The sequence below is a fragment of the Carassius gibelio genome, chromosome A12 (genome assembly GCF_023724105.1).
Source record: "Carassius gibelio isolate Cgi1373 ecotype wild population from Czech Republic chromosome A12, carGib1.2-hapl.c, whole genome shotgun sequence".
Classification (NCBI taxonomy): domain Eukaryota; kingdom Metazoa; phylum Chordata; class Actinopteri; order Cypriniformes; family Cyprinidae; genus Carassius; species Carassius gibelio.
The window spans coordinates 11,814,111-11,828,223 of record NC_068382.1 but is presented as its reverse complement, the minus strand read 5'-3'; the positions used below and the strand labels follow the sequence as shown (position 1 = coordinate 11,828,223).

Here is a 14,113-nt window from a genome sequence, read left to right as displayed (position 1 = left end):
TATTAGATATCAATATCCCCACAACAGATTTACACCGGCCGTGTTTTGTCATTATTCTGATGAAGTTTTAAGGAAATCGAGTAAAAATAAGATGCTAAATTCAAAACATTTTGAAAATGACTCACTTCCTGCTGCCAGTTGGTGGCGCTATAACGTTGACTCTTAATAGTCACATATATACGATCGGTATCATACAACGAACAAACCAATGAAGTTTGATCAAATTCAGGAACATTTACAGGACATTCGAGAGTCTCAAATTTAGGAACCGTCTCTAAAGTTATATGTGATCTTGTTATACACTTTTCTAACATCAGTAGCATTTGAAGAGTATGACTTACAGTCATAAAAACAACTGTAATTGTTCATCTACGTGACAGCTATAATGCACAATTAAATTGAATGTTTGATGTTTATTAAAACAAACTGTAAGTCATATGTAAATTATGCTACTTTTTCACATGGACTCAAAAGCAAATTTGAAGCTCAATAGCATTTGAGGAGAAAGACTTGCAGTCATAAAACAATTTTTATGTGTTAATTTAGGTGTCAGCTACAATGCACACCTTATACATTTTTTATATATATTAAAATAAAGTGTTACTAAAGTTGTTCTGTGTATGTGATTTCAAAGTCTAGATGGGTCGGATTAACCCTTTAACTGCCGTATCCCGTAAAACTTGATTGCCAGAGGGTTACTGTAAATGCTTATGCCCGCTGGGCACAGTTTTCCCGATGCCACCGGGGTGGCGTTGCACTGACGGCTTGAGCCCGCCATCGCTGCTTGCAGCTATATTTAGGGCTCAAGCCCGAAGGGGCGAAGAGCCCTATTGTTCTTCTAAGGATTATTCTTGTTATTATTATTATTATTTTTATTTTTTATTAAACCTTCCGGGGTGTTTTGGGGGCCTTAACATGCTCAAAAACTCTTGAAAATTGGCACACACATTGGAATCTGCGGCCATCAGGACGCCGCAGAGGCTGGGACCCGGGCGTGGCACAGGGGCTCTACAGCGCCCCCTGGAAGACAGTCAGAATTCTTGAACCATAGCTCACACACACTTGCATGTATTTATATCAAACTCGGTACACTTATAGATCTCATTGAGCCGAACAACTTTCACACTTTATGTCATAGGCTCCGCCCAACAGGAAGTCAGCTATTCAGGGCTGTTTAAAAAAAGCATGCTCTGGAATTTGAAATACTCCTCTGAGGTTTTCAACCCGTTCGCCACGAAACTCGGTGAACATGATCTCAAGACATTGAGGATGAAAAATTGCGAGGGGATTTTTGATATCTCGAACGGTTTGCCCGTGGCGAGGCATGGAACTTATGGCGAGAAATGAGAAACAGGAAATGTCTAATAACATCCACATACATTTCCTGAATTTGATCAAACTTCATGGGTTTGTTCGTTGTATGATACCGATTGTATATATGTGGCTATTAAGAGTCAACGTTATAGCGCCACCAACTGGCAGCAGGAAGTGTGTCATTTTCCAAATGCTTTGAATTCAGCATCTTATTTTTACTCGATTTACTTAAAACTTCATCAGAATAATGACAAAACACGGCCGATGTAAATCTGTTGTGGGGATATTGATATCTGATATAGTGTTGCCATGGCAACGTGTCAAACTTGAATGTTCTGTTATGGTGAGTTTGAGGCAGACAACAAGCTCAGATTTACATGAAACTCAAAACACATATCAGTATTAGTGATAGCTAGACAATGGCAAAAGCTTTTAAAAGGGCGTGAAGGAGGCACTCTATAGCGCCACCTTTTGTCAAAAGTGGGGGGGTTAGTTTTAGCTACAGACACCAAACTTGGTACATAAATTGTTCTTTTCAAGACGGACAACTTTCTAATTCACAGTCATCAACTACGATCAACAGGAAGTCGGCTATTTTGATTTGAATGTGTATTTTTGAGATTTTACAGTTGTGAATTAATGAATACCCCTCACAGGGGAAGTACACTATACACACCAAACGTTGTCTACATGAAGAAAAAACATCGAGGAACTTAAATTGCGAACAGATTTTGGTTAGCTTGAACGGTTTTGTCGTGGTGATTTTTTGAAATGACAGTAAAAAGTGAAACATTAATCGTCTTGTATTTTTAAATTGCAGCTTCCAAACCTTTAAAAAACATTTTTAATTTAGAAAACCAGTGATTCTGAGGAAATATGCATAGTTTCATGACTTTACAGCACTGTATGATTAAAAGAAAATTAAAAAACTGTCAGACATCTGATCTCACTCTGTGACTCTGTGTGCTGACTCTGTGTGTGTGTGTGAGTGTGAGTGGGGGAGGGGTGTGAGCTGAGTGGCAGACAGACAGAGAGAGAGAGAGAGAGAGAGAGAGAGAGACTTAAACATCTCTTTAATCACCAGAAAAAAAACTGTATTTTAAATAGTTATTTTTTTGTTGTTGTTGCTAATTGTGCTGTTATCATTACATCTTAAGAAATATCTTAGGCCTTATCCTTTTCTGACAGTTTCAGGGATTAAAAAAAATCCTAAAAAACCTTATTTGTGCTGCAAATAATAATTTCAAACTCATTTGATACTGACCTCTGTCACCCTGTGACATGACATTTATTTGAATTTACATAATCTCAAGGATGTAACAGTAAAACTGTTCAGCTCACAGATGAAGACTAAGCTTTAATGCAAACAGAACTATTTCACAAATGCTTATAGGTTAATGAAATCATAACAAAACACTTTTAAATTATTTAAGGATTTGGTAACACTTTAAAATAATGTCTCAATTGTTAACATTAGTAAATGCATTGGTAACACTTCATAATAGCTGCAATTCTTAGCTAAGCATTAGTAAATAGTCAGTTCATGCTTTATATAGCCTTCTCCCAAAATTAATATTTTAGTAAGCATTTTATAAATACAGCTATAATTAAATTGTTCATGGTTTATATGCACATTTATTTTGAGGAGATTAAAGGCTGTAATCTCCCTAAAAAAATGTAAAATAAAAAATAAAATAAATAAAATAAACAAACACAGAACTCATAAATATTTATTTCAAGATGCAATAAAAGAAAACTGTACACTTGAATTTATATATATATATATATATATATATATATATATATATATATATATATATATATATATACACAATTGCATAAGTTTATATTTAAAAATGTTTAGCAAGTGTACAGCTAATAATAATAATAATGCATTTTATTTAGTTTTAGCTACAGACACCAAACTCGGTACTTAAATTGTTCTTATCAAGACGGACAACTTTCTAATTCACAGTCATAAGCTACGATCAACAGGAAGTCAGCTATTTTGATTTTAATGTGTATTTTTGAGATTTTACAGTTGTGAATTAATGCATACTCCTCACATGGGAAGTACACTATACACACCAAACTTTGACTACATGAAGAAACAACATCGAGGAACTTAAATTGCGAACGGATTTTGGTTAGCTTGAACGGTTTTGACGTGGTGATTTTTTGAAATGACAGTAAGAAGGGAAACATTAATTGTATTGTATGTCTAAATTGCAGCTTCCAAACACTTCAAGGCATGTTTTCATACAGAGATAGTTTCATGACTTTACAACACTGTATGGATAAAAGAAAAGAAAAAACTGTCAGACTTCTCAACTGACATGATCTCACTCTGGCCACTCCGTCTGTGTGAGGAAAGGGAGGGGGAGAGGGAGGGGGAGTGTGAGTGTGAGGGGGTTGGTGACTGTGAATCTTTGGTGACTGACAGTGTGTGTGGATTGTAGGGAGGGGCTGTCTGGCAGAGAGAGAGAGAGAGAGAGAGAGAGAGAGAGAGAGACCTAATCATTCCTTTAATAATCAGGAAAAAAAATCTATATTTTAAATTGTTATTGTTTTTGTTGTTGCTAATGGTGGTGTTTTTTTCCTTTCATTACAGGTTAAGAAATCTCTTAGGCCTTATCCTTTTCTGACAGTTTTTGGGATTTAAAAACATCCTAAGAAGCCTTATTTGTGCTGCAAATTATAATTTCAAACTCATTTGATACTGACCTATGACAACCTGTGACGTGACATGACATTTATTAATCTCATGGATGTAACAGTAAAACTCTTCAACTGACAGATTAAGCTGCAATGCAAGCAAAACTATTTCACAAATGCTTATAGGTCATTAAAATCATTACAAAACACTAATAAATTATTAAAGGGTTTGGTAACACTGTATAATAATGTCTAATTTGTTAACATTAGTAAATGCATTGGTAACACTTTATAATAACTGCACTCATTAGCTAAGCATTAGTAAATAGTTCATGATTATAAAGCCTTTTCCCTTAATAATAGTCATTATTAAGCAGGAATACATCTCTAATTACATTGTTCTTGGTTTAAAAGCACATATATTACAAAGGAGATTAAAGTTTCAGTTGTCTTATAAAATAAATCAATAAACACAACCCAGTTTGATTCAGAATTCAGAAATATTTATTTCAAGATGCAATAAAAGGCAACTGTACACTTGAAAAGGTTTTGAGCGATTCTTGAAGGACTAGCATCACCTTCACTTGTACGATGGTTTGAGGAATATATCTTCCAGATAGTACCGCCGCTCCCTATATGCAGAGTATGCAGTCTTCGTAGAGCACCAACTCCCAGAGGGGGCACCAGTTGCTCAAAAAAAACAAAACAAATATGCGCCATTCTCCCATCCGCGTTCGCGACCACTCAATAGCATTTGAGAAGAAAGACTTGTAGTCACAAAACAATTGTAATGTGTTCATATAGGTGTCAGCTACAATGCACACCTTATACATTTTTTATACATTTTAAAATAAAGTGTTACTAAAGTTATATATATTGTTCTGTGTATGTGATTTCAAAGTCTAGATTGGTCGGATTAACCCTTTAACTGCCACATCCCTTAAAACTTGATTGTCAGAGGGTTACTGTAAATGCTTATGCCCGCTGGGCACAGTTTTCCCGATGCCACCAGGGTGGCGTTGCACTGATGGCTTGAGCCCGACATCGCTGCTTGCAGCTATATTTATTCTTATTCTTCCGCTTCTCCAAAATGAATCGCATTTTTGAGGACTTAAACATGCTCAAAAAGTCATGAAACTTTGCACACGCGTAAAACCAGGTGAAAATTTTCGTCTGATATAGGATTCAGAAGAGGGTGTGGCAAAATGGCTCGACAGCGCCACCTATACGAAGAAAATCAACAGCCTTCGAGCTATGTTTCACGTACATGCACGAAAATTGGCACACATATGTAACACACCAATACCTACAAAAAAGACTCTTGGAGCAAAATTCTAAAACCAACACGAAGTCGGTTATTTGTCATATTATGAGCAAATTTTGTGTAATTTTGGTCATTTCCATATGTTGTATTTTAACGAACTCCTCCTAGAGATTTCTTCAAATCAACACCAAATTTGGTATGCCTAATCTAAAGGCCTTTGCGATGTTAAATTGCGAAGATCTTGAGTTTTCGTTGAAGGGCGTGTCCGTGGCGGCCTGGCGAATTTCGATGATTCGCCATGAAAAATGAAGTTGCTATAACTCAGATATACAATGTCCAATCTGCCCCAAACTTCACATGTTTGATGAGACTCCAAACCTGAACAGATTGACATGCCCATATTCAGTTTTAGTCATGGCGCCACCTATTGGCAACAGGAAGTGACATATTTTACGCTGCGACAAACTACTCCTAGAAATTTTATGACATCAGTGTCTTTTTTGTAGTCAGTCTAATCTAAAGGCCTGTGCGATGTTCAGTTGTGAAGATCTTGAGTTTTCGTTAAAAGGCTTGTTCATGGCGCTGTGACGAAGTTCAATGTCTCGCCATGGGAATAAAAGATGTTATAACTCAGGCATAAAATGTCCGATCTTCCCCAAACTTCACATGTGTGATAAGAGTCCTGGCCTGAACAGATCTGCAGGCCAATATTCCATCGGGTGTGGCAGTATGGCTCTATAGCGCCACCTATACACTTTCAACGGAGTGCGCCTCGAGCTATGTTTCACGTACATGTACAAAAATTGGTACACACATGTAACACTCCAATACCTACAAAAAAGTCTCTTTGTACGAAATCCGGATCCCAACAGGAAGTCGGTTATTTTGAATTTTACCTTCAAAATTGGTGTTGTTTTTGCCATTTTCAGGGGTTGTATTTTAACGAACTCCTCCTAGAGATTTATTCAGATCAACACCAAACTTGGTCAGTGTAATCTAAAGCCCTTTGCGATAATAAATTGCGAAGGACTTGAGGTTTCGTTAAAGGGCGGGTCCATGGCGGCCTGACAAATTTCGATGTTTCGCCATGAAAAAGGAAGTTGCTGTAACTCAGACATACAATGTCCAATCTGCCCCAAACTTCACATGTTGGATAAGACTCTTGATCTGAACAGATCTACATGCCAATATTCAGTTATAGTCATAGCGCCACCTATTGGCAACAGGAAGTTACATATTTTACACTGCGACAAACTACTCCTAGAAATTTTATGACATCAATGTCTTTTTTGTGGTCAGTCTAATCTAAAGACCTGTGTGATGTTTAGTTGTGAATATCTTGAGTTTTTGTTAAAAGGTGTGTCCATGGCGCTGTGATGAAGTTCGATGTCTCGCCATGGGAATAAAAGATGTTATAACTCAGGCATAAAATGTCCGATCTTGCCCAAACTTCACTTGTGTGATAAGGGTCCTGGCCTAAACAGATCTGAAGGCCAATATTCCATCGAATGTGGCAAAATGGCTCGATAGCGCCACCTATACACTTTCAACGGAGTGCGTATACACTTTAAACGGAGTGCGCCTCGAGCTATGTTTCACGTACATGTACAAAAATCGGTACACACATGTAACACACCAATATCTACGAAAAAGTCTCTTGGTACGAAATCCGAATCCCAACAGGAAGTCAGTTATTTCGAATTTTCTCTGCAAAATTAGTGTTGTTTTGGCCATTTTCAGGGGTTGGACTTTAACGAACTCCTCCTAGAGATTTATTCAGATCAACACCAAACTGGGTCAGTGTAATCTAAAGCCTTTTGCGATCTAAAATTGCGAAGATCTTGAGGTTTCGTTAAAGGGCGTGTCCATGGCAGCCTGACAAATTTCGATGTTTCGCCATGAAATAGGATGTTGTTTTAACTCAGGCATAAAATGTCCAATCCTCTCCAAACCTCACATGTTCGACAAAAGTCCTGCCCTGAACACATCTGAAGGCCAATATTCCACTATAATGATAGCGCCACCTGCTGGCAACAGGAAGATTGGCACATGTATGGAATAAACATTGATATATTCTACTTATATTTATGAGTTTAAACGCATATTTCTCACCGTTCACCTATTAACTAAAGCCACTCACTGCCGGTGAGCCCGGGTGCGAGGGCCCGTTCATCGCTGCTTGCAGCTTTAATTTATTATTATTATTCTTCTTCTTCTTCTTCTCCCGAATGAATCGCATTTTTGAGGGCTTTAACATGCTCAAAAAGTCATGAAACTTTGCACACTCGTCAAACCTGGTGAAAATTTTCGTCTGATATAGGATTCAGAAGAGGGTGTGGCAAAATGGCTCGACAGCGCCACCTATACCAAGAAAATCAACAGCCTTCCAGCTATGTTTCACGTACATGCACGAAAATTGGCACACATATGTAACACACCAATACCTACAAAAAAGACTCTTGGAGCGAAATTCTAAACCCAACAGGAAGTCGGTTATTTTTAATATTATGAGCATATTTTGTGTAATTTTGGTCATTTCCATGTGTTGTATTTTAACGAACTCCTCCTAGAGAGTTCTTCAAATCAACACCAAATTTGGTATGCCTAATCTAAAGGCCTTTGCGATGTTAAATTGCGAAGATCCTGACTTTTCGTTGAAGGGCGTGTCCGTGGCGGCCTGGCGAATTTCGATGATTCGCCATGAAAAATGAAGTTGCTATAACTCACACATACAATGACCAATCTGCCCCAAACTTCACATGTTTGATGAGACTCCAAACCTGAACAGATTGACATGCCCATATTCAGTTATAGTCATAGCGCCACCTATTGGCAACAGGAAGTGACATATTTTACGCTGCGACGAACTACTCCTAGAAATTTTATGACATCAATGTCTTTTTTGTGGTCAGTCTAATCTAAAGGCCTGTGCGATGTTCAGTTTTGAAGATCTTGAGTTTTCGTTAAAAGGCTTGTTCATGGCGCCGCGACGAAGTTCGATGTCTCGCCATGTGAATAAAAGATGTTATAACTCAGGCATAAGATGTCCGATCTTCCCCAAACTTCACATGTGTGATAAGAGTCCTGGCCTGAACAGATCTTCAGGCCAATATTCCACCGGGTGTGGCAGAATGGCTCTATAGCGCCACCTATACACTTTCAACGGAGTGCGCCTCGAGCTATGTTTCACATACATGTACAAAAATTGGTACACACATGTAACACTCCAATACCTACAAAAAAGTCTCTTGGTACGAAATCCGGATCCCAACAGGAAGTCGGTTATTTTGAATTTTCCCTTCAAAATTGGTGTTGTTTTTGCCATTTTCAGGGGTTGTACTTTAACGAACTCCTGCTAGAGATTTATTCAGATCAACACCAAACTTGGTCAGTGTAATCTAAAGCCCTTTGCGATAATAAATTGCGAAGGACTTGAGGTTTCGTTAAAGGGCGGGTCCATGGCGGCCTGACAAATTTTGATGTTTCGCCATGAAAAAGGAAGTTGCTGTAACTCAGACATACAATGTCCAATCTGCCCCAAACTTCACATGTTGGATAAGACTCTTGACCTGAACAGATCTACATGCCAATATTCAGTTATAGTCATAGCGCCACCTATTGGCAACAGGAAGTTACATATTTTACACTGCGACAAACTACTCCTAGAAATTTTATGACATCAATGTCTTTTTTGTGGTCAGTCTAATCTAAAGACCTGTGTGATGTTCAGTTGTGAAGATCTTGAGTTTTTGTTAAAAGGCGTGTCCATGGCGCCGTGACGAAGTTCGATGTCTCGCCATGGGAATAAAAGATGTTATAACTCAGGCATAAAATGTCCGATCTTCCCCAAACTTCACGTGTGTGATAAGGGTCCTGGCCTGAACACATATGAAGGCAAATATTCCATTGGGTGTGGCAAAATGGCTCGATAGCGCCACCTATACACTTTCAACGGAGTGCATATGCACTTTCAACGGAGTGTGCCTCGAGCTATGTTTCACGTACATGTACAAAAATCGGTACACACATGTAACACACCAATACCTACAAAAAAGTCTCTTGGTACGAAATCCGAATCCCAACAGGAAGTCAGTTATTTAGAATTTTCTCTGCAAAATTGGTGTTGTTTTTGCCATTTTCAGGGGTTGTACTTTAACTAACTCCTCCTAGAGATTTATTCAGATCCTCACCAAACTTGGTCAGTGTAATCTAAAGGCCTTTGCATTGTTAAATTGCAATGATCTTGAGGTTTCGTTAAAGGACGTGTCCATGGCGGCCTGACAAATTTTGATATATTGCGATGAAAAGGAAGTTGCTGTAACTCAGACATACAATGTCCAATCTGCGCCAAACTTCACATGTTAGTTAAGACTTCTGCCCTTAACAGATCTACATGCACATATTCAGTTATAGTAATAGCGCCACCTGCTGGCAACAGGAAGTGACATGTTTTAGGCTGCGACAAACTACTCCTATAATTTTTTTTTGAGATTAACATATATTTTGTGGTCAGTCTAATCTAAACGCCTGTGCAATGTTAACTTTTGGAGATCTTGAGTTTTTGTTAAAGGGTGTTTCCATGGCGCCATGACAAAATTTGATGTCTTGCCACAGCAAGAGAAGTTGTTGTAACTCAGGCATAAAATGTTCAATCTTCCCCAAACTTCACATGTTTGATAAAAGTCCTGGCCTGAACACATCTGAAGGCCAATATTCCATTATAATGATAGCGCCACCTGCTGGCAACAGGAAGATTGGCACATATATGGGATATACTTTGATATATTCAACTTATATTTAGGACATTAAATGCATATTTCTCAACGTTCACCTTTTTACTAAAGCCACACGATGGCGGTGAGCCCGGGTGCGAGGGCCCGTTCATAGCTGCTTGCAGCTTTAATTATTATTATTATTATTATTATTATTATTATTATTATTATTATTATTATTATTATTCTTCTCCAAAATGAATCGCATTTTTGACGGCCTAAACATGCTCGAAAAGTCATGAAACTTTGCACACACCTCAGAACTGGCGAAAATTTACGTCTGATATGGGTTTCAGAAGTGGGTGTGGCAAAATGGCTCAACAGCGCCACCTATACACGTTCAACGGTGTGCGCCTCGAGCTACGTTTCATGTACATGTATGAAAATCGGTATAATCATGTAACTCTCCAATACCTACAAAAAAGTCTCTTGGAGCAAAATCCGAAACCCAACAGGAAGTCGGTTATTACTAATATTATGAGCAAATTTTGTGTCATTTTTGTCATTTCCATGCGTTGTATTTTAACGAACTCCTCCTAGAGATTCATTCAGATCAACACCAAATTTGGTATGCCTAATCTGAAGGCCTTTGCGATGTTAAATTGCGAAGCTTTTGAGTTTTCGTTAATGGGCGTGTCCGTGGCGGCCTGGCGAATTTCGATGATTCGCCATGAAACAGGAAGTTGCTATAACTCAGACATACAATGACCAATCTGCCCCAAACTTCACATGTTTGATGAGACTCCTGACCTGAACAGATTGACATGCCCATATTCAGTTATAGTCATAGCGCCACCTATTGGCAACAGGAAGTGACATATTTTACACTGCGATGAACTACTCCTAGAAATTTTATGACATCAATGTATTTATTGTGGTCAGTCTAATCTAAAGGCCTGTGCAATGTTAAGTTGTGAAGATCTTGAGTTTTCGTTAAAAGGCGTGTCCATGGCGCCGTCACGAAGTTCGATGTCTCGCCATGGGAATAAAATATGCTATAACTCAGGCATAAAATGTCCGATCTTCCCCAAACTGCACATGTGTGATAAGAGTCCTGGCCTGAACACATCTGAAGGCCAAAATTCCATCAGGTGTGGCAAAATGGCTCGATAGCGCCACCTATACACTTTCAACAGAGTGCGCCTCGAGCTATGTTTCACGTACATGTACAAAAATCAGTATACACATGTAACACACCAATACCTACAAAAAAGTCTCTTGGCACGAAATCCGAATCCCAACAGGAAGTCGGTTATTTTGAATTTTCTCTGCAAAATTGGCGTTGTTTTTGCCATTTTCAGGGGTTGTACTTTAACGAACTCCTCCTAGAGATTTATTCAGATCAACACCAAACCTGGTCAGTGTAATCTTAAGCCCTTCGCGATGTTAAATTGCGAAGATCTTTAGATTTCGTTAAAGGGCGTGTCCATAGCGGCCTGACAAATTTCGATGTTTCGCCATGAAAAAGGAAGTTGCTGTAACTCAGACATACAATGTCCAATCTGCCCCAAACTTCACATGTTAGATAAAACATCTGCCCTTAACAGATCTACATGCCCACATTCAGTTATAGTCATAGCGCCACCTATTGGCAACAGTAAGTGACATGTTTTACGCTGCGAAAAACTACTCCTATAATTTTTTTGAGATTAACATACATTTTGTGGTCAGTCTAATCTAAAGGCCTGTGCAATGTTAACTTTTGGAGATCTTGAGTTTTTGTTAAAGGGCGTTTCCATGGCGCCATGACAAAATTTGATGTCTTGCCACAGCAAGAGAAGTTGTTGTAACTTAAGCATAAAATGTTCAATCTTCCCCAAACTTCACATGTTTGATAAGAGTCCTGGCCTGAACACATCTGAAGGCCAATATTCCATTATAATGATAGCGCCACCTGCTGGCAACGGTAAGATTGGCACATATATGGGATATACTTTGATATATTCCACTTATATTTAGGACATTAAATGCATATTTCTCAATGTTCACCTTTTTACTAAAGCAACACGATGGCGGTGAGCCCGGGTGCGAGGGCCCGTTCATCGCTGCTTGCAGCTTTAATTGCATCTGTTTTTATCTCCTCGCAGGTTCTTAGAGAGGTTAAAGTGCTCTCCAGCCTTCAGCATCCCAATATTGTTGGATATCACACAGCATGGATGGAGCATGTTCAGCCTGCTGTGAAAAGTTAGTTGCTGTCTTGATGTTGTTACATTAGGAGATAAAGCCATTTGAACCATGCTTTGCTTTTATTCAGTATTTCCTGAGTCATACAAAAATTACATTAACATGTAAAATTGTCTGTTTTTCTCACTAGATCCAAAATCCCTTATTTCACAAACATTTCCAGCATTAGAGAAACCTTTACAGAGAGATGGGTAAGATGGTTTGAAAATGACGGTTTTTCTCAACACAATTTACTAGTTGTAACACGTTTACAACAGCATACTGAAAATGTTTCTTGCTTTAGGTGTACACAGGAAAACACTAACAGCAGCAATGGATCGTCCATTGTCTTTGAACATTCTGAAGAAGCAGAAGGCAAAGAAAATCAGGCTGCATTAGAGAGCCTCTCAGTGAAACCCTCAACTTCAAAAGAAGAGATGGGACATGCCGTTTGCCCCAAAAATGTCCACAACCCACAAAACATTGTTCCATGTGTGTTTCTGGGAAAGCCACGTGCTACAGTGAACAAATGCCCTGCAGCTAAATGGGAGAGCTCGACTCTCTCAGAGGACGACCTCAGTCAAAACACACTGGAATTGAACAATAACTCTTACATCGATATGGACACTGCTGAATGGTCAGAAAAGCAGGCACATGAGGTATATGGTTAACTAAACACTGAATGTAACAATTGATTGAAATCTTTTATGTTTTTCATCATTTTTTTTTTCTTGTTCCTGTCTATAGGTTCAACTCCACTTAATGCTTTATATACAAATGCAGCTGTGTGAGCGATCTTTGAAAGACTGGATACAGGAAAGAAACTTAAGGACCACAGAGGGACTGTTGATGTCAGTAGGTGAGGTCACTTTATTCATCTGAATTTACTTACACTACACATACACCCATTCCTGTTTTTGCAATGGCTGACACATTGGCTGAACAAGAAAGACAAGAAAAGCTGATTTACTGAACATATCATGGAATCAGTCACAGCATATAATTGAGTTGTTGGATTATTTTAGCATTTTTTTAACCAATGCATTGATCCACAGATCCTTGTGAGTCAGTTGACTCTGAACGCGCATTGAACATTTTAAAGAAAATACTGGAAGGAGTTGAGTACATTCATTCCCGTGGTATTATGCACAGAGATCTTAAGGTATGTGTGCTTATTTTGCTGGTTTGCATAACTTGGTATTTTTCACCACACAAATATCTAGTACATGTCTGGCTTGAAACTGTAAACGCATTAGTCTGCATGGGAGGAGACCTAGTGTTTTGATAACAGCTATTGATTGGGCTGGTGTGGCACAACAATTAGCAAAGCACCAGTTTACAGCCACCATGGCATTTAACAATCAATTATTTCAAAATAAAATTAATTGCAGATAGTCACTTTGTCAAATACTCTTCGTGTCTCTTTATCTGTTTGTCATAGTAAGGGAACACTGTATTTTCTTTAATGCATCTCTTCTGGATACTTAGTCTTTTAAACAATATAATAGTAAGCCCGAATACCAATTGGAACTGCACACATTTTTTAATAAACGAAAGGCTAGAATACACAGTTACCTATGAAATTCCTAAACCAATGTAATTTTTAAGCGATTAATATGTTAAAACTTAACAAAATAATTTTGGATATTTATTACTGTGGATGTTGTATTTGTGTAACAATAAAAAGATGTGTCTATGATAGATAGTGTCTATGATAAATTATAGTGTCTGTTTGTTGCAAGTTTGTTACAATTATATTTTTTTATTTACAGCCTAGGAACATTTTCCTTCATGGACCTGAGTGCCATGTGAAGATAGGGGACTTTGGATTGGCTTGCCGGAACATAATAATAGACGAACATGAGCAGCTGCCCTCCAGCTCTCAAGCAAGTGTAAACACAGGTGACAGGCCTTGTAACTTCTTCTGTATTCACAAGCGTATTTG

The 14,113-nt window shown here is 38.3% G+C and overlaps 1 protein-coding gene across 3 annotated transcripts in view; it reads left to right on the top strand.

Annotated features, from left to right (window-relative positions):
* The window catches only part of LOC128025110 (eukaryotic translation initiation factor 2-alpha kinase 1-like), a 30,574-nt gene that overhangs the window by 15,430 nt on the left and 1,031 nt on the right, over positions 1-14,113 (top strand). For all 3 annotated transcript variants that reach the window (XM_052611129.1, XM_052611131.1, XM_052611130.1), the window contains exons 7-12: positions 12,093-12,189; positions 12,320-12,380; positions 12,473-12,827; positions 12,916-13,027; positions 13,224-13,330; positions 13,941-14,070. In XM_052611129.1, coding sequence (XP_052467089.1) covers positions 12,093-12,189; positions 12,320-12,380; positions 12,473-12,827; positions 12,916-13,027; positions 13,224-13,330; positions 13,941-14,070 — 862 coding nt within the window. The remainder of the gene's footprint in view (positions 1-12,092; positions 12,190-12,319; positions 12,381-12,472; positions 12,828-12,915; positions 13,028-13,223; positions 13,331-13,940; positions 14,071-14,113) is intronic.